The sequence below is a fragment of the Ornithodoros turicata genome, chromosome 1 (genome assembly GCF_037126465.1).
Source record: "Ornithodoros turicata isolate Travis chromosome 1, ASM3712646v1, whole genome shotgun sequence".
In the NCBI taxonomy this organism is placed as follows: domain Eukaryota; kingdom Metazoa; phylum Arthropoda; class Arachnida; order Ixodida; family Argasidae; genus Ornithodoros; species Ornithodoros turicata.
In genome coordinates, this window is record NC_088201.1 from 206,577,074 (window position 1) to 206,604,206 (window position 27,133).

General features: G+C 45.9%; 1 protein-coding gene across 1 annotated transcript in view; it reads left to right on the forward strand.

Moving 5' to 3' along the window:
• Positions 1–27,133, forward strand: part of LOC135378997 (uncharacterized) — a 355,209-nt gene that overhangs the window by 111,697 nt on the left and 216,379 nt on the right. Inside the window, exon 8 of the mRNA XM_064612222.1 lies at positions 18,681–18,807. Within this exon, the coding sequence (XP_064468292.1) occupies positions 18,681–18,807 (127 nt within the window). The remainder of the gene's footprint in view (positions 1–18,680; positions 18,808–27,133) is intronic.

Sequence of the window (27,133 nt, forward strand, 5' to 3'; positions counted from 1 at the left end):
CGCTCGTCGTCGCCGGTCTGCACCGTGACGTCGAGGGATGTGTGGAGAAGCCAGTAGCGACGGACGATAGGTCGGTTGAAACCCGCGTTGATGAGACACGGGTCGACTGTCTCTCCTCGTCTGTACTTTTCGAACAGCTCGAGCTTGTAATCTACGAAACGCTTCATTTTCTTTGCAATCTTCCCACTGACGGTGAACAGACGTAAGGGTATCGTCTTGAGAATCGAGCGAAAGTCTCCCTCGCAGCTATCGTGTTTGCACAAAGGTGGTAAACCTCTGCTCGGGCGTCATGACTGAAACGGAATGAGAGTAGACAACCTTTTTTATTTCTCCTTACACATGAATTAGGCTCCAGTTTTGGTTTCGTAGCCGGGAAGGCAGCCCAAATACGGACGAAGGCTCGAGTCTAACCAATGGCTGGAGTTTCTCGACCAGAGTCCACCGCAGCGACAGGTAGTCAGTTGATCGCCGATCCGCAAAAAGAAGGTCTTCGGAGGAGGTTTGAAGGTTAGGACCAGAGGTAGATCTCCCGTCAGTAGCCATTCGTAATCTGCAACGAAAGGAGTGTGAGAAACGCGTGTTTTTATATCTCAAACACACACGTACAATCTTCTTCAGTCACAGAGTGACACTGATGGTCCATCTTCTCCATCTTCCTTCAATAGTCGAAGTCCTTCGCAACGTACGTCGAACGGCACCGTCCGACAGCCGAGAAACGGGCGAATCAATCGGTCCGTCCAATGCTTTTGCTCTGAAAAAATGTGAACGATTATAGAACCTATTAAAAAATAACGAGGAAGCGTACCTTTGGACCACAATCCACCGTTATTGGTGCAGAAGAAGCGGGCGCTGCCAATCTTCCGAAATATGTGAGGCGGGAAAAAACCGACTTCACGCGCAGCAAAAGTGTTGTACACTGGAAACGAAACTCTTCAAACATTTCGACGATGATGACGTCATGGGTATTACTTAGGAGGATCTACCAAGCTGATCATGATGGTACGAGAATGACGATCGAACGTTCGCTTCGTCATTTATAGTAAAGCTTTTCCTCTCACTCTCTATGACGTCATTGAACGTGTTTGAACATGTTAAGACGTGTTTGAACATGTGTGGACGTGTTCAGACACGGGCGACGAACCGTCGAAGTCGCCCCTGGACACACTCGTTCCTCTCTCTCTATGACGTCATTGAACGTGTCTGAACATGTTTGGACGTGTTTGAACATGTTGTGACGTGTGTAGACACGAACCCCGCAATACGAAAAACGTCACGCAGCACGAATTAGACTGGTGGTTAGTGTGTCGCGCCCAGTGTAGAAGGATCCTGGGTTCGAATCCGACTCTGGGTCTTCTCGTCGTCATATACAAGTCGGCCCAGAGTGTTAGCTAGAAATTAGTGTAATGTTTTATTCAACGTCGATGGTATTATCATTGTCATATGCGACATCGCAAAAAGGTGCGAAAGACGGAAGGCGGGGTGGTCAAAGTACCGACGACACCGTCGCAATGCGAGGAGGAGGAGAGCGGTGTAGCGACTATAAAAGGTGCGCTGGTTCTACGACGATTGATCGACAGCCCATGAGGGGCATTCATCCACGACGTGAGACGTTTCGTGGAGCAAAATGTAAGTTGACCGGTTCTGCTGTGTGAGTGTATTCTATGTATGGCATTGTTTTTCAGGAAGCAATAGCCGCTGTCACCGCATGACACTGAACGCACAGGGACTCATCCTATCCTCTCTCATCATCAATCTAATGCGTTCCTCAACTGAAGGGAAAAGTGAGCATTGTTTCGTGAGGGGAAATCTCTTACTGATTTTGTTTGACCACAGTGCCGCGCTGTCTCGTATGTCAGTACGACCCCATCGATGCTATGCTCGTGGCCGTAGAAAGAGAGCACGAAGCTAGAATAGAGAATCTCGGTAATAGCCCAGTCGTCCTTTCAGATGACGACGACGACGACAGAGACAGTAGTCCGCCTTTCGTAATACCTGAAACGGACGACGACGACGAACCCCTAGATGGACATGACAATGCAGACGAATTGCTCATGTGGGAAGGGGATCAGTCGTATGCAGATTTCATTCCTCTGTCTGGTAGGGTTCGAGATGAATCACCAGATGCAAGCCCAGAATTTCGAAACGAAGCTGAGCCTGTCGAGGGTCGTAGAATCGTTGAATTGAGAGAGCACGTCGTAGAGAATCATCCCTCCGTCACGGAGAGACGATTCCTTCCTTTCTTTGTCACAGATGAGGCATTTGACGGAACGGCTACTAGGTACACGCTTCTCTGTTCCCCGCACGACGACAACGTCGACGATTTGCGACACTATCTACCGAGCATAGCTCCAGTAATCACGCGCGTCCTCGAAGCTTATCCCATGCCTTTCAAATTTTGTCTGTGCTCGAAGGCGCTCATGGTTAAGGACGGAGCCGACGGGTTGACTTCGCATCTCCTTCACGTGAACCTTCACATGAGAGTCGTTCATAACCGCCAAGAAATCGAAGGCGCGATAAATGCTGCTATCGCAGAATCCTCGCAACGCGTAGAAAACTATGCGAGAGAAGGGTCTGGTTTCACCTCGAACGACGTCCAATGTGTCGACTTAAAACTAACGCGCTTAAAAGCGAAGCGGATTGGGTGCACGATCGAGCTTCCCGAAATGTTGAAGAGAAAAACAAAGACTCTCACAAACGTCAAACTCCCACCGAATCACGAAAACGAGTGTTTCAAGTATAGCGTGCTGGCACTCTTGCATCCGTTGAGGAACAACCCAAACGATTATGTCAGATACCACAAATACATGAATCCTTCGAATCCGGAGACGCGTGTAACGTACTGGCCGCCCTGCTTCCCAGTCACTTACGAAGACATTTCCCTGTGGGAGAGAAAAAACAAAATCTCCGTGTACATCTACGTGTTCGACGAGTAGACGAATTCGATATCTACCGGGCGGATTCCCTGCACGCTCTCTCAGGATAAAGTCCATCTGCTCGAGGTTAGGGAGCATTTCTATGGAATCAGAAAATTTAGCACTTTCATGGGGCGAGGTGACTATTTTTATTGCGAGAAATGCACGAGCGGTTATAGGACGAGAGGGGCGTTGGAGCAGCACGAACGTCTGTGTCGAGACGTAAACGAAGTAATTCTCGAAATGCCAAAAGCGGGGGAGAGTGTCTCCTTCACCAAGATACAGTACATGCATCCCTACCCTTATTTCGCGGACACGGAAAGCATACTGGAAAAGGATGCACTCGTTAAGGACGCCTCGAGTGTGCACAGAATGAGCTCGTATAGCATCGTGCTAGTGAGAAGTTGTGATGGGAAAATAATGGCTGTAGATGGCTATTTGGGACCTAACGCGGCAGAAAAATGCTGGCTCGCACTGAGGGGATTTAGCGAACAAATCGATAGGCTGAACCGTCTTCCCTCACCATTGGTCATGAGTGTGGTAGACCTTGTTCGACACGAGTGCACGACGCACTGCGAATTTTGCGGGTGCGAATTTAATCGACATACGCGGAAGGTGTCGCATCACGACCACACCCGTTTCGTAGACCCCGGTTCCTCGAATTTTGTTGCGACGCTGCGTGATACGTGTAACCTTACGTGTCGTAACACCAAAGAACTCGTCGTCTGCGTGCACAACCTGCAATACGATTTGAGCTCCCTTCTCCGCCACATGCACGTTCTAAATATGGGAGAACCGTGGATCTTAGCGTGTACCACAGAAAAAATACGAGGCTTCAATATTGGCGAGCTCCATTTCCGCGATACCACGCAGTTTTTCAACCTCTCGTTGTCTAACCTGGTAGAAACGCTCCTCTCCAGCGGTGGCGAGAGTGCATTTCTTTGCACACGTCAAATGTTTGGTGACCGTTTCCGTCGCCTTCTCAGGAAGGGAATTTTCCCGTACACCTTCGTCGACAGTTTCGAAATCTACAATTTGCCCGCACTACCGTCAAAGGAAGCTTTCAAAAGTGACCTGAACGACCAAGAGATCACGGACGATGACTGTCAGTACGCCCACGAGATTTTCGAATTGTTCGAATGCAAGGACCTAGGAGATTACACGCGTCTCTACGTCACGCTCGACACCTGTCAGCTGTGCGACATCGTGCTGTATTTTAGAAAGATAGAGACGGATGGGTTAGATATCTTACGCACCGTGTCCCTCGCCAGTTACGCGTGGAGTAGCGCTTTGAAGCTCACCAATGTCAAACTCGAGCTCATAAGCGACCAAGAGATGTACGAAACTATCAAGAAGGGAATCAGGGGAGGCATTTGTAACAGCTTCCACAGATACTGTCGGGCTAATCACGAGGGGTGCGACGATTACGACTCCCAGAAAGAAAAGACTTTTATCCAGTATCTCGACGTAAACAGTATGTACCCGTACGCGATGACTTTCCATCTCCCAACAGGTGCTTTTGAATGGGTCGATCCTTCGAGGTGGAGCGCGATCGATTTTCTCAACATTCCTCACGATTCGGAAGTGGGTTACATCTACGTAGTAGACTTGACGTATCCCGAAGAACTGCACGCGCTCACCAGGGATTTTCCCCTGGCACCCGAACACAGGTGCGTGGACGAGAACGAACTGTCCCCCTACCAGCAGCACTTGAAAGATGCGTTGGCGCTGAACACCCCTCCCACAAAAAAACTCTTGCTGACGTGTTACGACAAAGAACGCTACATCGTTCATTATGCATTGCTCGCACTGTACGTGAGGTTGGGCATGAAAATAAAACGTGTTCACAGCATCATCTCATTCCGGCAAGACAACTTTTTGCGAACCTTCGTGCAGAGGAACGTCGCGTTGAGGAATGCCGCGTCCACGAAATTCGAGCGACTTCTGTACAAAACCATGTCGAGCAGTACGTCCGGTAAGACGATACAAAATGTGAGACGCATGAAAAAGTATGCCCTAGCCTACGACAAAGAAACCGCACTCCGAAAAGCTAGCTCCGTCGACTGCCAGCATTTTCTCATTCTGAGTGACAAGTGCATCTTATACGAGATGAAACAGCGTCGCATCAAATGCACGCACCCCCTTTACGTGGGCTTTGCCATTCTAGAAATATCCAAAGTCCGAATGTACAGTTTCATCTACGAGTCTCTCTTTTCTCGCTTGACGTGTCCAGTGCAATTGATCTATAGCGATACGGACAGCATAATTTTTTCTCTCACGTGTGAAAGCCTGGAAGAGCAGCTGATGAAGATTGAGAATGAGTTAGATCTGTCCTCCTATCCACCAGACCGCCCACTTTTCAACGACGAGCATGCGAACCAGATGGGGTACTTCAAAGACGAGACGGGAGGTGGTGTTATTCAAGAAGTCGTAGCCATCCGAGCGAAAATGTACAGCATTCTCTTGGCTGGGACACACAAACAGATCGCGAGAGCGAAAGGAGTTAAAAAGGACGTGGTGAGGAAACGTTTATTGCACGAAGTGTACCGAGATTCTCTATTCAATGAAAAGGCGGTCTCTCAGAAGCAGTGCACCATCCAGAGTATAAAGCAAACGATGTACACCATTTCGAGACTCAAGAAGAGCTTGGTCCCCTACGACGACAAGCGCTATCTCGTGGATGCCGTACAGTCCTTCCCTTATGGAAGCTGCAAATACGGTAAGCTTTGTTATGTTTTGACGCGTATAGGATTACGATAGTGCTCTCTCTTTGTGCAGCAACGGAAAACCCGGAAGAGAGCCCGAGAGCGTCGTCGTCAGGCATCGAGTAACCGCGGAACAAAGAGCTGCACGCGCATGTAATCGAGAATAAAAGTTCTAGACAAGACATGCTTCTCTCTTTCTCTCTCTCTCCCTCAGACAGGAGAAGCACGGGTCATCGTGGCAGTGTGGTAGCGGAATGGGTGTACGAAAAGAATGACCATTCCGTCATCGTGCTGGTGCAGTGACCCACGCAATGACGACGCTGCGATGAAGATTCCCCATATCCTTTCTGTTGAGGCAAGTCAGGGAGGGTGCAGGCATCTATCGACCAACTATTTTGTATGTGTTCAATAAACATGTTTCAGTGAAAGAAAACTCAGAGTCTTGTCAAAGTTATTCGGACTGCTTAATGCGTTGCATGTCAATAACCAATCGGTGTTTCAATAAATCAATGACAAGGGGTTGACGATGTAGACTGCTTGCAAATGTCGCTGCTTCCGTAGGGCATGCTTAATATGAGCGATGGCACGCCCGAGAAGGTCCACGATGTCTGCAGCGATGTAGTTGAATTCTGCGTTGGCCAAGCTCACAAATTCGCTCATCAGTCCCAGGGGTCCGTCCGGAACCGTTATGCAGATGTTCTTGTAACGGACGTAGATCCGACGCACCATCTCCTGCAGCGGACCCGGCGAGAGCTCTCCTATATTGCCAAAGCCTGCCATGTCTATCACGTAGCGAAACGCAGTGATGACGAGCTCGTTGCGGGGACTTTCGCTGTTGAAACATTCCTTCTCCACTTCTTCCCAAGAAGCGTGGGTGCGGGAACAATTTTGTAACGAGTGGTAGCTGAACATCTTCACGTAGTGATGACGCGAGCGCGGTGCGCGCTGCCTTTATACAGATAAACGCGCGCGCAAAGAAACGAGAGTGAAACCGAAACTCAGAAGCCACCCGTCGCCGCTAGGAGCGCGCGCGTGCAGCAGAGAGTCGAAACCGAAAACACCCTCGGGCGGTGCAGAGGGCGCTAAGAGCGCGCGCGCGCATGCGCGGACGGGTGGAGCAGAGGGTGCGCGCGCATCCATAGCTGCCGCTGCGCGTCAGGCGCCCACAGCTCCCCATAGAGCCCATAGTTTGAGATAATTCAGGCAACACTGGACATACGACCAATGCAAATGCGTCGTGATGCCTAGCAGCCCACCAATCAGCAACCTCTCAGTTTGGCTCGGCTTTCGGCCGGCCCTGGCTGCCATTGACTGCTACTGGTTTTCATACCTGGCGCCCGTTATTCCAAAATAACTAAGACATTTTTGATAGGCGAAATACATATTTATTGATGCAACGTATAAACTCAAATGTTTGACTCAAATATTCACCGTGCGTACAGGACGTTTCGTTCCTTGAATAGACAGCGACCAAACCAAGTTCAAACTTGCAAAGCACACATACAGTCTACTTCTGGAGGCGAGCGAAGTCCACGAGTGCGTGCGCTTCACAGATGAGCATCTTCTTATTCTGGCGATGCACCGTAGGTCACAGAGTCATGGGAAATACTTTTGTCGTTACGAACACTCTCTTCTTAGTCACTGCATTTGAAAATGCGACAGCGCTCGAAAGTGTTCCTCAGGCGTCAGCTCACCAAGCATTCCAGTTCCGACCCGGCAAGAATGTCCGAAGGTTGACACTTTATCGGAGATCAGTACATGTCCAGAGTCACATAGCTCACGAGCAAACCCGCGCGTACACTTCCTCTTTGGTCGTTGTGGTCAACCGACATCGGCGAGCCGCGGAGGCGCAGCGACCTCGCTTGGAGCTGCCCGCCTGGCCGACTGCCCGCGAAAAGTCAGCTGTCAGATATTTTGAAACTTTATCAACCAATCCCGGAGCGCGCATCCTCCTTTGGCCAATGGGCATCCGTCATGATGATTACGATGTAATACCACGTGACTGTGACATGATTTTATTTTTCTACTGCCGCAAATGCGGGGAGTGTGGAGGCCTGCTGCTCGTCGCCTCAGTCAGTTTCTCTCTGGCTGTCGTGGAAAGCAGACGTGCGCTCCTCAAGCTCGCTCAGTTTCTGGCTGGCTGGCATAGAAAGCAGACGTGTGTTCCCCGCGCTCGCTCAGTTTATGCCTGGAAGTCGCCGCGGGGGAAAAGGTGAGTGATTTGACGCGCTCCTTTTCTCGCATGTTTGCCGTGTTTAGCGGTGACCAACGAGTGATTTGACCGCGCTCGTGTTAAGCCTTTTCTCGCATGTTTAGACTTGTTTTGCGGTGAGCAAGCCTTTTGACGCATGTTTAGCGATGTGCGCCCAGTGGTTCCCGCCTTGTGTTAGCTGCATAGTGTTGTGGTTAGGCCTAAGCGATCGCCCCCCGTAAGCCTTTTTCCCCGATGTGTACTGTTTTCTCCGTGCTGTTCTAGCAGTAGCGGCTAGACCTTTTCTCTCGCATGCCTAGACTTGTTTAGCAGTGCTGTCATTTTTACCTGCCGCTAGTATCTTCTTCTTTCTCGTCTAGAGCTATGATGGTGGCGCCATCTGGTGTGATGCCTTGCAACTAAGTGGCCACCTGTCGTCGATCTCTGCAACTACCAACGTGGCTGCCGCTGGTCGCCCCGGAGCCGTTTCTTCACCGCGGCATCGTTGATTTTCGAATAAATTGTTTCTCTCCACTCTATTTCTATATTTTTATTTTATTTTCTGCCTATTTTGTTATTTTTTATCAGCTCAACTAGCCCACAACTCACACAGTGGTCTGGACGCGTCTTAGATGCTCCCCAATTAGTGTAATGACTCCCTGGAGGGTTCTGATTACTGTGGGGGGTCCAGGCCACTGTGTGAGTTGTGGGCCAGTCGAGCTGGTAATATACTACTGAAGCGGAGAGCATAGACCCACAGGGATTGAAAACATTGCTGTTCCCGTGATCGGCGGCCAAACAGACGCTAGGGTGTCCTTCCCAGGAGACAATACACCGCTCGCGTCTTCCGTAAACTTTTGTCGGGATCTGTACATAGAGATGTATTGGTTATTTCTTTCTGCTAAACGTATGCTTTTAGCGTAATAAACAAAATTTTACTTTATCAATATGTGCATTTCAACGCATTATTATCGGTGATGCGTTTAGCGGTCCCACTGCAATGTGGCCAGATCCGGGAGCACTGAGCAGAGGGGACCACAGGATCAATACCACACGTTCCACTTCAAGTGGAACCATCATGAAACTGATTCCACTTTCAAATATTCCCAGTCGCTACATGGTCCCACAGTCAAAGTGGTTCCTGTCTGATGATCCACATTGAACCGGTCCGACTCTCACATTATTTGCCTGGGCCACCCTGTGCATGCACTACTGCTCCTGTGAATTGTGGAGCACTTGCATTCTGATGGCTGTTTCGTGCTTAGGGTTGGTTTGTGAGATGCAGAAAGTAGACATGGATGGATATATCATGGTCAGCTTCAACACTCGATTGTTTTGAAGTCACGGAATGAGGTCTGCAACGGTGGGCACGGTCTTAGTAATAACGCTTAAACCAATCAGTAACTGGTTAAACTGAGTATTTAAGGTTTTTACGCATCAGATAGACAAGGGCAGAAGAACCAGAAAGGAAGGCTGCGTTTTTTTGTCCTTGTCTCTCTGCTACGTAAATATCTTAAGTATGACTTACCAACTAACCCGTTTCTCTGCCTTCATTGCCATTCTTGGAATTCCAAGGCATCGACGAAGGCTTCGAGCAAAGAGGGTCGGAAGGGTATTTAATAATGTTGTTGATACAGTGTCACACACGGCGAGGTCCTGGCTGAAGCCAGTGAACTGCCGCTTGACATTACTACAGTAATATTAAAGTAGTACTACTACAGTAATAATATTATAGTGCAAAGTATTGTAATATATGCCCAGCCCTAGTCTCTGCCGTGTACTAGCGCACTTCGTATGCCTTCCCAACCTACTGGAAAGAAGATATCAGGTTCCCCTCCACTCCTTCGAGCCCGTTTCTATCTCTGGTGGACGAGAAGTTGTTTCTGTCTGCAGCAGCACATGCTGATGGCTCGTCCAGAGAAGCCAACTCCTGCTCGGCATTCGCCATGCCATCCGCAGGCGACGTCTTTCACATGTAACCTCATCAACAGCTGCAGAACTCTATGCCATCGTTTTCTTTCTGTTGAACATAATTGATTTTACCCTCCGGGAATGGGCTGTCTCCACTGACTCCAAATCTGCACTGCAAGCTATTGAAAATGCTGGCATACGAGGCTCATCTCCCCTACTTTCCCGTATCCCTACTCTCGGATGTGTGAATGACTTACCAAATATGCACGCTGCAGGCAACACGCTGGTTCTCGAGTGGGTTCCGGCCCATCGTGGTGCCGTGGGGAATGAGCAGGCGGACAGCGGCACCGAAGAAGCTCTCTCGTATAGGAAGCGGACCAGCATTGCACTGCTGCGAGGAAACCGTCGCTCTATCCTGCGATACCTTTTGACACACCTGACTCCCCGCTAGTTGACAACCGTCAATCTTCCACCTCCCCTCTATGCCGACCAGAGTGGATACAACGCTCGCTCTCCGCATGCCACGAAACACCCATCGTCAAGGTGCTGCATTAATTCATCGAATGCGACTCGATGTGGCTTTTACAGCTCAGTGCTGTTACCGCTTGAGACAAGTTGACTCTCTCAGTTGTTCTCACTGTGGTGCTCTAGAGGATCTGGAGCACGTTCTTCTTCATTGCCCGCACTACAAACCTTTCCGAACGGCACTCTCCGGGTCTCTTGGACTCCTTGGTCTCTTGAATTCCGCTGGACTCTCGCCGCTTCTGCTTATCAGAATTGCTTGTGTTGCTTGGTCCCTGGACAAATTCAATCCACCAACGCTGTGCTCAAAGCTCTTTTTAACCTATCTGGTCACAACCGGGCTTCGATCGGTATTGTGAAGGGGCTCGATATTTCATTGCGCATATCACCAATGGGGTAGAGTGTCACTCCTGGTGATGAATCTCATCATTAATTATCTTACAATTAAGTTGTTGTTATTATTGTGTAACCTTCATATGTAATAGCCAAAAGAAATGTGTCGTTGCATTCATGGTGACGTCAAAATCTTTCAGGTTAAAACGTTAGAGCTGCTCTGGGATACCAAGGACGTGAATCGCTGCTTAATAGCAGGATTGCATTTGGGGTTATGTGTCCACAAGTGATTTTGGAACGAAGGCAGCGAGGAAATCTCTCCGGTGTCCGAACAACACTGTAAAACTGTAACATTCTCGAGACGAGGGAACTACAAAACATACACAAAATTTAGCAATTCTTCCATTTCTGCAGTGACTGAACAACAACAAATTTATTTTGACTTTGGAGAGTGGGGAGGTTCATTGCCAGAGGGATACTCTACCCTATTGCTGGTGGTGTGGTTGCAGTGACTTAGTATAGTTTGAAAGCATAGAAATATGGTGTTACATCATCTCTCTGTTAACGTCCTTAACGTGTACGGGCCCGCTCGTCCTGGGTTATCTAACGCTTTTTTTTTTCAAAACTTGCACTCGTTCATGCTTGAACCGCATCCACTTATATTAATAGGGGATTTTAACTGTGTTTTAGATTCTCGCAGGGATGTATCTGGTCCAGGTTTCGGACGGCCTACGTGGAACGCGCGTGAACTCTGGCGAATAGTACAGCAGTATTCCTTAACTGATGCCTGGGTCCATTTGTATGGCAACCAGTTCAACAACACTTGGTCCCGTGGGAACTCGTTTAGACGTCTGGACAGAGCATATGTGTAATACGCTGACTGCATCGTTTAATGCCGAACGTCACCGTTTCCTGTCGTGGGATATATTTCAGATCATGTACCTTTTTTCGTCGCGCTGGATTTCTCGACTTTTGAAACTCGAGGGCCCGGCTGGTGGAGGCTAGATAGCGCAATATTACACGATCCCGAAGTTACTTCAGAAGTAGATGTGGCAATCCCTGACTCTTTCCGTGAGATAGACTTCGACCCGGTCGTCTGGGACACCCTTAAGCGGCACTGGTCAGAGCTTTTGATCGCAGCTGGTAGACGCAGGAAGGTTGGTCGCACTGAACATTTAAATGAACTTCGTCGTCGAATGCTCATAGTGAAACGTTGAGGGCCCCTTACGTTGTTCATGCAAGAGTACCTGAACATCCTGAAAGAGCGCTATTACCGAGCTTTGCGCTTTTCGTCCCGGACTGCGGCAGTTATGTTCAACCGCAACCGTCCTATATTAGACCCGGACGTGTTGTGCTACATGCGTAACTCCGACATTAGGCAACCTCGACAGAGTCATGTCGAACAAGTACGCATGGCGGATGGGTCTGTCTCCTCTGCCCCATCAGACATTGTTCAAGTATTTCGCACTTTCTTTGCACAATTGTCCTCTTCTGAGAGCCAGGAAAGCGAGGTCGGCGAAGAGACGTTACGTTTCCTGGCTTCGTTGCCCGAACTGCCAGATGATTTTGGGATCGGCATTGTGTTGTTCTGTGACCTTATCAGAAGTTAAAGCCGTCCTTGCTAAACAAAAACTCTCTTCTGCTCCGGGCCCAGACGAGCTGCCTGTGCCGTTCTACAAATGCTTTTCGACAGCCTTGGGTCCGTCTATGGTCGCGTTGTTCACTAGATTCCTACAAGAGCACCGTCATCCGCCTTCTTTCAAGCATGGTCGCATTGTCCTTATTCCGAAGGGGGGCGATAGGAACTCGCCACAATCCTGGCGTCCTATTACGTTGCTGAATAGTGATTACAAGATCCTTGCTTCACTTATCGCAACACGTCTGAGGAATGCACTTCCCTACCTCGTCTCTCCATTCCAAACCTGCTCAGTTTTGGGCAGAGCTATCTTCTCGTCCTTGCTGTTGACACGAGATGCCATTGAATATGCCCACAGCTTTCACCAGCCTGGTTCAGTCGTCTCGTTTGATCAGGCCAAGGCCTTTGATCGCGTGGAGCATTATTATCTTTTTGGTGTTCTGCGTATGTTTGGCTTTCCCGCAGCCTTCATCACTCTGCTTCGGTCGTTGTACTCAGACTTTACAAGTGACCTCGTCGTTAACAGCAACATCGCGCAGCCGTTTTCAATAACACGTGGGGTCCGTCAGGGGTGCCCGTTATCCCCAATGCTGTTCGTGTTGTGCATAGACCCGCTGTTACGTAGGCTTGCTGCTTGCCCTCGTATTCGTGGGTTTCCGCTCCCCTGCGGCGGCTCGGTGGTGGTATCTTCGTATGCAGATGACATTACACTCTTTCTCAGGGACAGTGATAGCCTGTGCGAAGCGCTTCAGATTTTTGGCGAGTATTCGCGTGTTTCTGGTGCACGGCTTAACAATGCAAAAAGTAAGGCATTGCCAGTTCCTGGTTTTAGTGGCAACTTCTTGGGCGATAGAGCAGTGCTTATCCCTTCGAATCCTGGGGGTAGTGTTTGACCAACCAGGCGTGGCACGAGAAAACTGGGATTCCCTGCTTCAGGACGTTGAACGCAAAGTTTCGATAGCCAGTAGGTTTGACCTACCTTTTCAGGAGCGTGCATATCTAATCAAGAATGTGCTATGTAGTAAGCTGTGGTTCGTTTCCCGGGTTGCTATACCGCCCCGTGCTGTATGCACTAGGGTTTCCTCGGTGATATTCTCCTTCTTTTGCGGAGGAAGAACAGCTCTTGTTAGACGCGCGGTCTTACAACAGTCGCGATCCCAGGGAGGCTGGAGCCTCCCGTGCATTTCTACTTTTTGTACACTGCTTGCCCTTCGGGCTGTCCTTCGTGTTCTTGACGATACTGAGCATTCAGCGCGTCCGCTTGCATTGTACTGGATGGACCACTTTCGCAGGGCATTAGTTCCTCGCGGACTAGGGAATAGGTACCCTGAAGCCACTTCCCCGTCCCTGTTTTATCGACGTATCGCAGAGCGATTTTGCGACATACAGGCTCAGGACCCTCAGGTCGATCCTCGATCGGTCCCTGCATCACGTATCTGCGAATTGCCATGTCTCTTGGATGAACCCCGACCGGATAACTTGAGAAACCTGGGTCTATCGTGGGGTGATATCCGGCCCGACAATTTCCCACGCGAAGTCTGTGACTTTTTGTGGAAGGCGGCCTGGGGAGTGCTACCTACGCGTGACCGCTTAAATCGGTGGGGTGTTACCAATACCTCCCTTTGTCCGAATTGTCCCAACATTGAATCAGTGTCTCACGTGTTAGACGACTGCGTTGTAGCACGGCGTTTTGGGCTCTCGTTTGCCGGGTTTTTCCGTTCCGCTACCGTTTAGCGCACCGGATCAGGGACAGGTTTGTTCTTCTGCTCGTTGCAGTGGCAAGGTACGTCTTGTGGAAGAACATATGCAGAGCGGTAGCTCAAAGCAGGCGCCTTCGCGTTCAGTACCCTCTCCTCATGTCGCTCCACAAGTCATCCACAGTGTCATTTTCTTGGAGACCCAGTTTGTTACACGTGGAGAGACAGAGTTCCTCCGAAGATGGTCGACACGGTACATTAGACCGTGTCTCCTTGAATTGCCATTGGCTCCCTTAGTGGCGTTCTTTTGTGGGATTCTTTGGGAATATTACACTTGTTTTAGCTTGTCTTAGAGTGTGACTTCTGTTGTGTAAGCATTTTGTGCAATTAGTTTGTGCTACATTATATTGGAACTGTATTGAACTTGTACTACACAAGTTTACTTGGTTATATTAAATATCCTTAAAAAAGCAATAAGATGTCGTCTTCCTTTCTGCATTTTTATCTTCCAATGGTCCTCGGCAGTGAATGTTTTATGTTGCGTGCGTCACAAATGCTCATTTTGATGTAGAAGTGGAAGACATGTGTAGGAAAAGGATGATTCCCCGACCTGTACGACAGGAACGTTTGATGCAAACAAAAAACTGAAATACGCGGTGTAGGAAAACAAAACAGAACCCGCGCGCAGATGCTGCCCGTGATCCCCCGCCCTCTTCTTCTCCTGTTTCTTGTACTCCCCATTGGCGAAATGAGCATGGTGGGATCGATGCACGTATATGCCCCAAATGGTGACGTGATGTTGACGGTATTACAGCTACAGCTTATGCAGAAATTGGAGTATGGAGTGTTCGTATATGCTGGATGGGCCGATGAATGTTTGTTCAGCTTGTGAACGCCACCTTGCATGCTCCTGTAACTCCGTCGTGACCTGGGTGCTCGTCGGAAACCCGCGAGCGAGAGGTGGTCTGCCGAGAGGTGCGTGAAAACCGGATCAGGGTTGCAGCGCCACCACCTAGTGCTAGATCCGTTGTACTGACTATGTGCTGTAAACGGTGAAATGAAAGAAACCTCACAATGTGGTCACGCTACCACTTCGTTTCTGGATTACTCCTAATCCTACCGAGTCGTTTCTTGCGTGTAGCCTCTTTAACCTAGACTGTCTCGATGATTTGTCTCGATGACTAGGCTCTGCTGAGAGGCGGACGCAGAGTAAATGGCGACCTTACCGTCCTATGGCATAGCCGCGGTTCGTTATCCCTATAGGTCTCTTGATTGTCTGCGATGACGTTTAAAATACATGTCAGAGTACCTTCTTGGTGGTCTTAGTGTTACTTGATGGTCTGTGGCCTTGTCATGCTCTTCGTACCCATACGCCCTGCGAAGTTCATCATGAAGGGTGTTACAGGGTAGAGACCACTAGGGCGACGGAAGAACCATTGGTTAAATGATCTCGGTATGGGTAGTACGTTTCCTCTGGCGGTCGCCCTGGGGAACCAGCCATGTAAACGACAGCGGCCCGCATCATACGGATCTCCTGGAACAGCTCCTACATCGGGCACAGTCACCTTGGCCCCATCGCGACCTTTCCCTCCAAGAACGACGTCAAACTTGACCACCACCCCATCGCCTAGCCTGCGCATTGGTCGTTGTGGGTTGTTGCGAGTGATGGTTGTCTGATGAACGGAGGCATCCTCGTGGATATCGTTCTGGTTAATGAATCCATAGCCGGTCTTCAAGTTGAACCATTTTACAGCTACGAGCACTGGCTTCTTGATCGAATCACCCATGTTATATGCCTTCGGTGTTTCATGTTGGCCCGTTTCTGAATCTGTACCGAGGAGCCAGCGGTTACTGGGAGGATGCCTGAAGTATCTTGAAGAGTAGAGACGTTGATGCAATGAAATGTTACTTTGGCATAGTGTAGTTGAATGGCCTGTTTGCGGCGGGGTTCTCACTTCACCAGAACCGATGTTCTCGATTGAGTCGACGTAGAAATTACTCGCGGTCTGCACGTTCTGGCAACAAAAAGACGTGAGATGCCGGCCCTTGCAGTGTGTACAAGGTAACCGTGCCGCAGACGTGCATTAATTGGCCATATGTCGTCGTTTGCCGCACTTAAAACAACACACTGACTGCCGCAACTTTGAGAGCTTTGCTTCGGAGGTGAGTGGGGTCTTGAATTCTTGAACAGAATGCTGTGGAGACCCACAAAGTACTCACTTGAGAATTTGAGGATAGATGCGGGTCGCCAAGGCAGAGGCTGAAGGAAGTCGGGAAGAAGGTGCCGGAGAAGAGCCGTGTTGCGATACAGTTTCCTTCTTGCGGCCTTTCATTCGTTCCCGGTATGCAATATCCTTCCGTAGGAAAGCCAGAAGGGACATGAGATCAGTCGAACCCCGCTGCGCCGACGGGTATTGGGCGATAACTGGTGGGGGTGACAGTGCTGATGAGCTGTCGCATTATGAGCTTTCTGACGGTGACATTACAGCTCGACGTCGGGCGGAAGCTTTTACAGTAACGCTGTGAGCACTACAATACAGTAGGCACTGTCATGAACCTGTAGACGTTTTACTCATCCTTACGGTTAAGCTTTCATGTAGCTTGCGTAGTTTTACCACATCATGAGAGGAAAGAATGGTGGCTACTTCTAGAAGGTGACCCATGTGTTCACAGATGAGACACCCTCTGTTGTCAAACTGTTGCTTTAGGATGATGATTGCGGTTTGATAGTTGTCAACCGTAAGGGTCAACATCTTGATGGCGAGTTCCGCTTTGTTCTTGCTGAGAGATCGAAGATATTTAAACTTCACAGTGACGGAAAGTGTTCGGTTGTTACGTATCCCCGATTCAAACTGGTCCCAGGATGATTGCCAACAAGATAACTCTCCCGTAAAGGGCTCTGCTTGTAGTTTGGGAAGCTTTGGAGTGTTCACGTTCGGAGCTGAGGATCGTGTACTGGAATGTCTTGTATCGTCGTCATGATTGGAGGATGGGGCAGGCGTAGACTGATAATGGTTTGCACTTAGCTTAGCCTGAGTGATTATTTCCAGATACTGGTCACAGCTCTGTGCTTCGCGGTCGGTCCCCTCATCTTCTACAGTATCTCAAATTTCCTGGTCCATTGCTGTCAGGACTGTCGCTTTAGCCGTAAGGAAGGAAATCTTCAGTTCGAGGTCTTCTCTCCATGGATTTCGCCCGTTTCGCATTCTTCTGATATCATCCGTTAGTATGGTAGTCCGAGAGCAAGCAGCGGCACGTTGTCTCTTCAGGCGTCACATGTCTCTGGAAAAATCCTTTCGTAAAGAACCAATGGATGCGTCTCTTCCCGGGTTTTAGGGTTGTCGTGTAGCATGCACATGAATTGCTTCCAAAACTTGTGAATGTGATGCTTATATACTGGTTTGGAACTAGGCATTAAAGTGAATTGTTAAGATTCAATTCATACAATCTCATATACACTGTAAAATATATTTCGTCGTAGCATAATGTGATCATATTCACACGTATGCATGACAATTAGGCGAATTCGGATACAGAAAAAAAATACATCCAACTTGAGGAGAATACATACTAAACTCATCATAACCAGACGCAGCGCATGGCGAAGGGTGAACTAACGAAGTTACAGCAGACTGTAGGCGGGGATTACTGGTACTAAAACCCAACCGAATCACTACCACCAAGCCCCACGCGTACGGTATTCCCTTGGAATACAGCTGACAAGGTTGGACTTCAGTAAATTGCTGCTGAAGCATATTTGCCCTTCTAATTCTTAATATCTATGCCTGATATCGCGGTTCGCCGCTTGGCAGTAGGTGAAACAGTATACGCTGTGGTTGCTGTTTGGCGGCGTTCAACAATACACACTAAAAACAGAACATCACCGCATTGCACGCTGAAGGTCAACCATTGCACCGGATGATACCGTTATCAATGTTGATTTGTTTAAGACGGTAGGTTTTTCGATACTTCTGTAGCTACGCTAAACATCTAGAAAAGGCGTACGCCTCGTGCTTTCCACAAATCCAAAGTTATAAAGGCAGCGTTCTGGGCAGTGGCTGGACGTCAGCATGTCTTGTGGCCGTTTTTACAGCGCACCATGACAGACACTTCTAGTGAATTCGAGGTGTATACCTTCATCGTTCAGTGTAATGTTCAGAAGAAGTGAGGAAGACAATCTCGCAATTGCTCACTCTAACTCCGGAGCAAACATCAATGAAACAGAGCTTGGGATGTGAAGGTCATCATAGTTCGGACATCCGTTTTCAGTTGAGGGGCTTATTAGATTAGCGAAGTCACAAATAATCACGCAGGCGCCGAGTAGTATGTGCACTTCTTGTTTTACATGTCGTACTACCAACGTCCTCACATGGAAATTTCGTTTCATGCATATAATTCACGATGTGTTGCATAACAAAGTGATACTTTTAGACGGCACTCTGCACTGGCAGTGGCTGAGCCTTTGGCGTTACGCAGTGCATATGCCCATGCGACATTTCTGTATGTGCATACATCTCCTTCGTTTGATGCTTGGTGTGCCAGTGGCCCAATTAACTGCGGTGTTTAATGCTTGATTTTACAGAAACTACGAGCTTTTAGCGCATGCATTTTTACATGTGGAGTCGTTTTTGCGTTCTTTATCGACTTTCTACTCGAGGACCGTTTAGTATGCCCCGAAATTTGAAAAACATCGGAAACTGATAACTTGACTGTATCGAAAGTTGACTTCTGTTATGTCCGTTTCAGTAATGTGGAATTCGGCTTTCTTTCCAGGCTTGCCGCGGTAAAGAGATAGACACAAGTGTCCGACATGACGGTCCAGCTCATACTGACGCGAGGAGCTTCAAAACAACGCTTCCCAGACATGCTGATTTCTTCGTCTTCTACGCCACATGCCCTGGTATGGTAACTGTATTTATTTCAAGTATGAAAAAATTATACGATGTCAATTAGCTGCTCAGTTATTATTCAGAATAAGCTATCAAAGAGACTAATGTTATTCTGTTAGGGAGACTGAGAGTGATTATCTGTTTCTTACACCTCGCAGCGAGACTCCAGCTTTTGTAGAACACCTCTCAGGGCACCGCCTCATGAGCAACAATTCTCAGCTTTATGGAACTACAGGTGTCGTAGACACCCGTTCCTTCTTCTATATAATAACACCGCACATGTTAAGCTTAAAGGAGCGTGGAGGCGACGTCTACTGCAGCGAGTACAATAAGCTCCTGCGAAAGAACGATGAGCGCAGGTGACCTACAGAGGGCGCACAAGGCTCTGTTCCGCGCACCTCTAAGAAACTCTCTCCACATGCAAAGAGCGCATCGGTGAACGAGAAGACGCCGTGACATATCACGGGCAACGTATCCGGCTCGTGACCAGAGACGTCCAACAGCACATGCGAATCAAGTATCAGCGGCGCGCAGGAATGGGCAGTATTTAAATACATTGTAATTAAAATACTATGCATAAATTTGTACATATACTACTACTACTACATACGATAAATACATGTATTTATATTTTGTATTTAAATACAGTCTCAAAAACATGTATTTATAGTTATATTTAAATACCAATTTTCGAGTAGTTACTCTTGTAAATACTCCTAAATACTGGTGGCTAGTGATTACTGACTGGTTCCCATGAGGATGAATTCGCCTTCTGAGCGATGATTGGCCGTTTTCAAATTTGTTCGCGAGGGCTCAAACAGGCCACAGCGCGGCGGCTGTGCCGGTTGGAACCGGCGTCCGTGGAGTCGTCGGCGTCCGTTTCGGACGGCTCGTGTTGTGTAGCGGTTGTGTGTTCTGATTTTTCCTGTTTAAAAACTCAAGCTGTATCATGTGAGTGTCCTCGAATAGTCACAGCTGCCAGGGAAGATGCCTGCGCAACATTTGTGCTCTGCTTCTTGGTGTAGAAACTATTCGAGCGTCCAAACGCCTCGTACCCGATACCTGGTCAACGACTGCCGAGAGGTAAGTCATTTGTCGTTGCTTGTTGCCTTACAACACCGCATTCACTTCGTGCATTGTGAATAAGTTGCTTAACAGTTAGCGGAATACGCGGTGACCGAGACAGACAGCGTAGCTTTGCAGATACGATGGTAGACAATATTTATTTTCGTGAAACAGTATCATCTAAATGTTATGATTAAATACGCGTTCACGTCGTACTGTATAAAGGTATGACGCTACTGTAAGTCTGATTCTTGGTGATTTCGCTCGGCAAGTTTCGTCCGACGCGTTGACTTAGTAGCTGTTCTGTACGTAGCGGCAAAGCCAATATTGTCAGGCTAATCGGTCTGAATATATCATTCTGAAGTAGCGCAATAAAAGGTATTTTTTGTACTGAGGTCGCTCATCACACCCCATGGCTGCGAGCTTCTCACAACCCTACCACCGTCCTTATTTTTCGCGTTCAATAGCGCCTTTATTCTTTCTATTTGCATTGCAACTTTCATATGCATAACTGTAGTATATCTGATACCTTTTTTTTTTCATTTTGCAGCCACTGAGCTCCAGTTCCCAGTAGCAGTCCTTGCCAGAGGCAGTCCGACATTATCAGGCTTCTTCAAGCAAATTCTGGAGGAATATTAATGTCATCCTGTGTACGTCTTGCTTGCATAACCGTACGTCGCACAATAAAATACTTCATGTGACAAAAACAACCAAGGCTTCGTCGTATTCCTGTAACTCCCACTGCATTCCAACAAACGCGAACCAAGAAAACAGTGCATGGAAGAAAAAAAGGAACAACAAAAGAAGACGGGAAGCAGAGCAGAGAGGAAGAAAGTAGTGAACGAGTAACGGATGACACGTCATTTACGTCATTCGCGACATAATAATAATAATAAAAAAAAGGGTGGCTAGTCCTCAGTCATTGGTCCAGCTCCGGACGTCACGTGAGTTTTCAGCTACAATAGATTTCTACTACAGCTTCGCGGCCCTGGTTATACCGTGTTTGCGCCAGCATGCGCATGCGACAACCATTTTAGATGGCGGGTTTTTCACTGTTGTTGCGGACAACGGTCACGACTATCCGATTACCTTGTTGTACGAAGCACCTTCGTCAAATTTAATACAAGCCATCAACACCTGTGGAGATGCTATTCTCCTTTGCGAATATGATTGTACGGCTGAACAAAAGATGCTTAAAATATGGAGCCTTCGAGGAACTTCTAGTATTAAAATCAGAATGATAATCGAACAAATAAATGTTCTTGTTGCTTGCTGTTTTGTTGGTACGATAATCATTATTTCTGTAATTCCAGATGAGTAGTAGGAGGGGGGCCCGATGATACATCGGCGAGAGTTAGAAACCTGGACCCCTGACCCCTGCCCTGAGCCCTGCGCATATTTTTCCCCGCGCGGCGCGTGTGCGGAGGGTTGTGCGCGCGCTTTTCGGCGGGGGAGGGCAGCGCGTGCGCTCATCGTAGCGTATTTTTCTAGCCTGGGCAGACTTCTTTGGCCATACGTGGGCCGACTTCACATATTTTTTCCATGACAAGACATTTCCATTTCCATCACGAGACATGCAAAGGATAGCCATACACAAAAGTACTAGTGAAAATATATTTATTAATGCCAATTGTAATGCCAATCAAGTTGAGATATATTTATTAAAGCCAATAGTGCTGGGAATTGTGCCAATTATGATGCCAGTCAGGTGAAGGAGAAAAAGCCTGTCGGAAAACCTTCACCACCTGTAACAGGGCGGCGCTCGAGTGGAGGGCTGCTGTGGAGGGTGGAGCGTGACCGGAGGGCTGCGTGCGCGCTTACCCTTCAGCCTGGGCCACCGACTTTCGTCATTTTTCAGCCTGAGCCAACTTGAATCGTAATTTTTTTCCATCTACAACAGGTGTGCAGTAGGCTGTTTACATGCAAAGGATAGCCATACACAAAAGTACAAGTGAAAATATATTTATTAAAGTCATTAGTGTCAGAAATTATGTTATGACTCTGTGTGAATGGGAAAAATCTGAAGCAGAGGAAACACAATACAATACACGTAACAAAGAATATACTTATTAGATGTATGATACAATAGCATTGAATAGGTATCACAACTCAAACACAATATTTTTTATTAACAGTAATCATACACACAAGTTTTCAATGGATCACAACGGACACCACATTTAATCAAAGAAGATATTCTTAATCAATATGATTACAAAGAAAATTACAAGTTGTATTATAAAAAGTCTGAGACGTGAGAATCTGATAGGTGTAAGTAATTTCGACCACAATATGCTAAGTTTAATATTCCAATATGACACAAATTTAATTACTCAGTTTCTTATGAAGTGAATAGCGCAGACATAAGGCAATAATTCGAATCAACACGATCAACACATTATTATTGAACCAATCATCCAACATGTAGGGAAATAATAGCTACACCATATCAAAACGAGAAAAAGATCACCACATTTAATCAAGGAAGATATTCTTAATCAATATGATTATAAACAAAATTATAAGTTGTGCTATAAAAAGTCTAATATTCCTATACGTGAGAACCATCAGTGCAATAGCGGGAAGTTCTGATAGTTGTATGTAATTAACTGTGAACAGCAGAGACCATAGAAGACTATGGAACACGAACACAAGAGGAAATAAAATCTATACCACTACAAAGAAGTTATTCTTAATCAAAACAACATAGTAATCTATCATTCAGAAAAGCAGAAGAAAAAATCAAACTCATCAGAAAATAGACATGTTAAAAATGAACTTCACCACATAGCACGCTCCAAGCCAACAAACAGAACTAATGATATATGCCCTGATTTGTTGAAGACGGGTGCCAATAGATGTATGGAATACTACGGAACACGAACGACAAAGAATGACACGAACACAAGAGGAAATAAAATCTATACCACTACATAGAAGAAATTCCTAATCAAAACAACATAGTAGTCTATCATTCAGAAAATCCGAAGAAAAGATCAAACTCATCAGAAAATAGATATTTTAAAAATGAACTTCACCACATAGCATGCCCCTAGCCAACAACCAGATCTGATTATATCTGCCCTGATTTGTTGAAGACGGGTGCCGATAGATGTATGGAGTACCGCGGAACACGAACGACAAGTACACAAGAGGAAATAAAATCCATACCACTACAAAGAAGATATTCTTAATCAATATGATGACCATCAAATTACAAATTGTATTATAAAAAGTCTAATATTCCTATACGTGACAACCATCATTGCAATAGCGCTAATTTCTGTCGTAACGTTTGGAGCGCAATCGGGAATCTCAATTCCATATTCCAACATTACTCAACTTTTAATTTCCTATTAAGTGAACAGCATAGACGTAAGGAAATAACGAGAAACAACACAATCAACAGCAACAATTAATAGAGAGCCAAACCTGCGCACCATCCGACACATAGATAAATAATAGCTAATCAATCTATCAAAAGGCGAAATATTACAATATAGCACAGACTTAACGCTGAAAAACAGAGGAACACGCGGCGACATGTAAACAACAACAGGGGAAAATAATCTATCATTGAACCATCATAAAATCGACCAATATACAATTTTTGTTCTAACAAACACTACGAACCTTGATGGAGCTATCCAAGACGTAGAAAATATGCACTGTTTTCACTCTTTTCCTCAAAGCCGGGAGACTTTATGTCTCTATCTTTGTGACCATAGCACCGCGCATGCTTTATCACTCAAAGGGTTGGGGGCTATATTAGTTCGTCCAGCAAACGGGGCGCTCTAGAGGTAAGATAAGAGAGTTCAAAGGCGATATGTGCAGCGCAAATAGATGTCGATATCACTCGCGGGGATCACTCTCTTTTCGCATCCTTTCCTTTGGACGGAAATCTTTCGTCAAAGTGGTTGTCAAGTCGTCTAAGTTTGTAGAGATGCGATATTGTTATTGAACATGTAGAGAAAGTCCAAATTATTAATTGGTAGCGACGATACTCAATCAAAAACGAGAAACAAATTTAATTACAACAATTTTTGTAATATCTTGCAACAGAAAGTTCTAATGAACCACACAGAAATATCAAATGTGAAATGCAACTCAGAGTTATGAGGCATTCCCAACTCAGAGATTATTTTTACTTATGTCAATCGAGTGAACAATTGAAACAAATACAAGACAATAATTATTTCAGGCAGTAAGTTCACAACTCATAGAATATCAGTGGAGTCAATACTTGAAACAAAATCAAAACAATAATTGTCACGACAGGTGGATATTATAGCATTCTAACCAGATAATAAAATTTTAATCAATAAAATAAACATAAACATGCTTTTAATTAAGTGTAGACGTGCACTTGAAAACAGAAGAGACAATTGCTCTACATTGAAAAGATGGACAGATTTTGTACTCGATACCATAAGTCACGGGAAGATGTGATAAAAAACTGCTTCGAAAAGGAGGAGCCGCGAAACGATTTCATTATCGCTGCATTTTAATACGTCCCAGACATGGTCGTATTCGGAGATATGGTACAAACTACACAACTGAAGGTGCAAGAATTTATATGCCGAATCTACAATACTTATAAAAATATCTGCACATCAACGTCGGAAGGGCCACTGGGATTGATGGCGGAGTTTTTGAGGTTTGCTAACAAAGAATTGAAATACACTAGACCAGATGTAATTGTAATCATTGCAATGGGCAATGCGTTCATCAAGAAAGCAGTCGGATGAAATCATCATGTACACACCGTCTATATCGCACGATTCATTGCGGATTTGTTGAAATTACACATATCTGAGATGGAAGAGTACATGAAACCCTATCACGTGACATATTCCACCCTAGAGCCTCTACACATTTATTTTATTCTACCAGTCAGCGATGTCGAATGAGCAGAAGTTCAATATTGTCGTGCAAGGTCTGATGTATTATCACCTGTTGAAACTCAACAAACGTATCAATTGTGGTGGACCACCAGACGATTTTCATCTAATACTCTCTTGTACGCCATTCAAGAGTCTTCATACAAAGAAAAGAAACATCAATAAGAGACGGTGCAAGTTCATTGCGACAAAGTGCAAGTTGTTGAAGCAATACAAACACGGCGACAACATAGCGCCTGCGTTAATCAACACTGGATTCAAGCGCCCAATAATCAGAATAAACTATTTAATGTCTTCGGAATTCATCAATGAAGACAACAAACGAAAACTACAGAGTTTGAAATAGAACTGTAATTTATCGAAATAAACAAGTGTATAACTGAAACACTAAATGTAATATTTGTCATCATTATAATGAATTCTACGCATCACAATGAAAACAGCTTATGATTAGATTGAAGATTGCTAGGGACACGAATATCCCATACTGTGTGCAAAAACCCTCGAAGACGTTTCGACAACACGCCGGGTCGCGTTTCCCCAATGCCGTACCCGAAACCGAACGCGATTCTGCGCCCGACGCGTTAACGCGATACCGCACGCGAGCGTGTTGCTTTTTCCAGAAACGGGTTCGTCGACGCGGGTGACCCTTTTTTCCAGTTTTAAGTTGATTTCGTTCGGAAAATATTCGTAACTTTTAATATCCACAACATAACGAATTCGGATTATGTTATAGTGTATACAGAAAATATCAATCCATTCGATTAAATTGTCTGTCATCATGAAAGAGTGCTCGTCAAAGTGAGCGAGCTAAAGCTTGCGTATTGTGAAATTACACATGCTACAGCACTGATCATAAATCGCAACACCTGTTCAAATTTTAATTAAACTCTTACTGATGTGTGGTAGTCGCCACTTCTACTGAATGTGGATCGATAAATTTTAGCATTTAAGCCACAATCAAATATTTTGTATAGTATCTGTGAGTATATGCACAATTTTTAATCTATATCTTTAGAAAAATGCAAGAAATAGCGTGCAGTTTTGACCTTGAAAATTTAAAGAAGAAAATTATATTTAGTGTGGACTTTGCGTTTTACACCGTTATGAGCTAAAGACTTATAAAATTAAAGTATTGCCTTTCCATTTGTAGTGCCCGGATGCTATGACACTAAAATGATGTGATAGTTTTTCTGTATGGCTACGGGAAATCTCAAGTATATTTTGTGGATTTGATCTATGTTTATGTGTGACCTGCGCTGATCAGCTTATTATAATTGATGTAACATATCTTTCATTGTGTTTATGCATAACGCTCATCGTCATTGTATACTGGTTAATCACTTCTGATGGCGGTTGTGTGATCCGTTTCTCCCAAAATCTGATTGCCACTTGGAAATTATTTCATATACGTTAGTGTGACGTGTGTTATGAAGATTATGTGATTAGAAATGTAGACTTCGCCTGCACATCATGCTTGTAAAATGCCCCATTTGCATCGCAGCATTTGATAATGGATTCGATTTTCGCGATGGCTTCGTATTATATCGCAGGCACTGAACCCGAATGCGATTGTAGAATTTGTCGCGAACACTTTGACTTATCCCGCCGCAATCAGTTATCTTGTCTTATTTCCCGTTTTGCCCTATCTTGGACGGCTCATTTTTCCTATCCAGACATACAAACGGACAACTGTGTTGACGAAAATATTTATTTATTCCCCACTCCAATCGGGTTGCTTGTCAAAGACGCCTTTTCTTCTTCTTTTACTACATCTGGGCTAGTGCAACTGATTGAGAAATATACATGCACTGTGGAATTTAATTCATGAAATTTGATAAGTTTTCACAAGAGATTAGTGATCGTTTTTGTAATCATAGACTGATGTATCATGCCTCTAAATTTCAATGACCGATCGTTCTCCGTCAATTCTATCCTTTGGGTGATGAAGTTGTACAGAGTGTAGTCGGGGGTAAAACCTATTTGACGGCTAGCTCTGATTCCATATTAGAATTTTTGCACACAGTATGGAATATTCGTGTCCCTAGCAATCTTCAATCTAATCATAAGCAGTTTTCATTGTGATGCGTAGAATTCATTATAATTAATGATGACAAAGATTACATTTATTGTTTCAGTTATTCAGTATATACACATTCAGTTAGACTTGTTTATTTCGATAAATTAGTTCTATTTCAAACTCTGCAGTTTTCGTTTGTTGTCTTCATTGATGAATTCCGAAGACATTAAATAGTTTATTCTGATTATTGGGCGCTTGAATCCAGTGTTGATTAACGCAGGCACTATGTTGTCGCCGTGTTTGTATTGCTTCAACAACTTGCACTTTCTCGCGATGAACTTGCACAGTCTC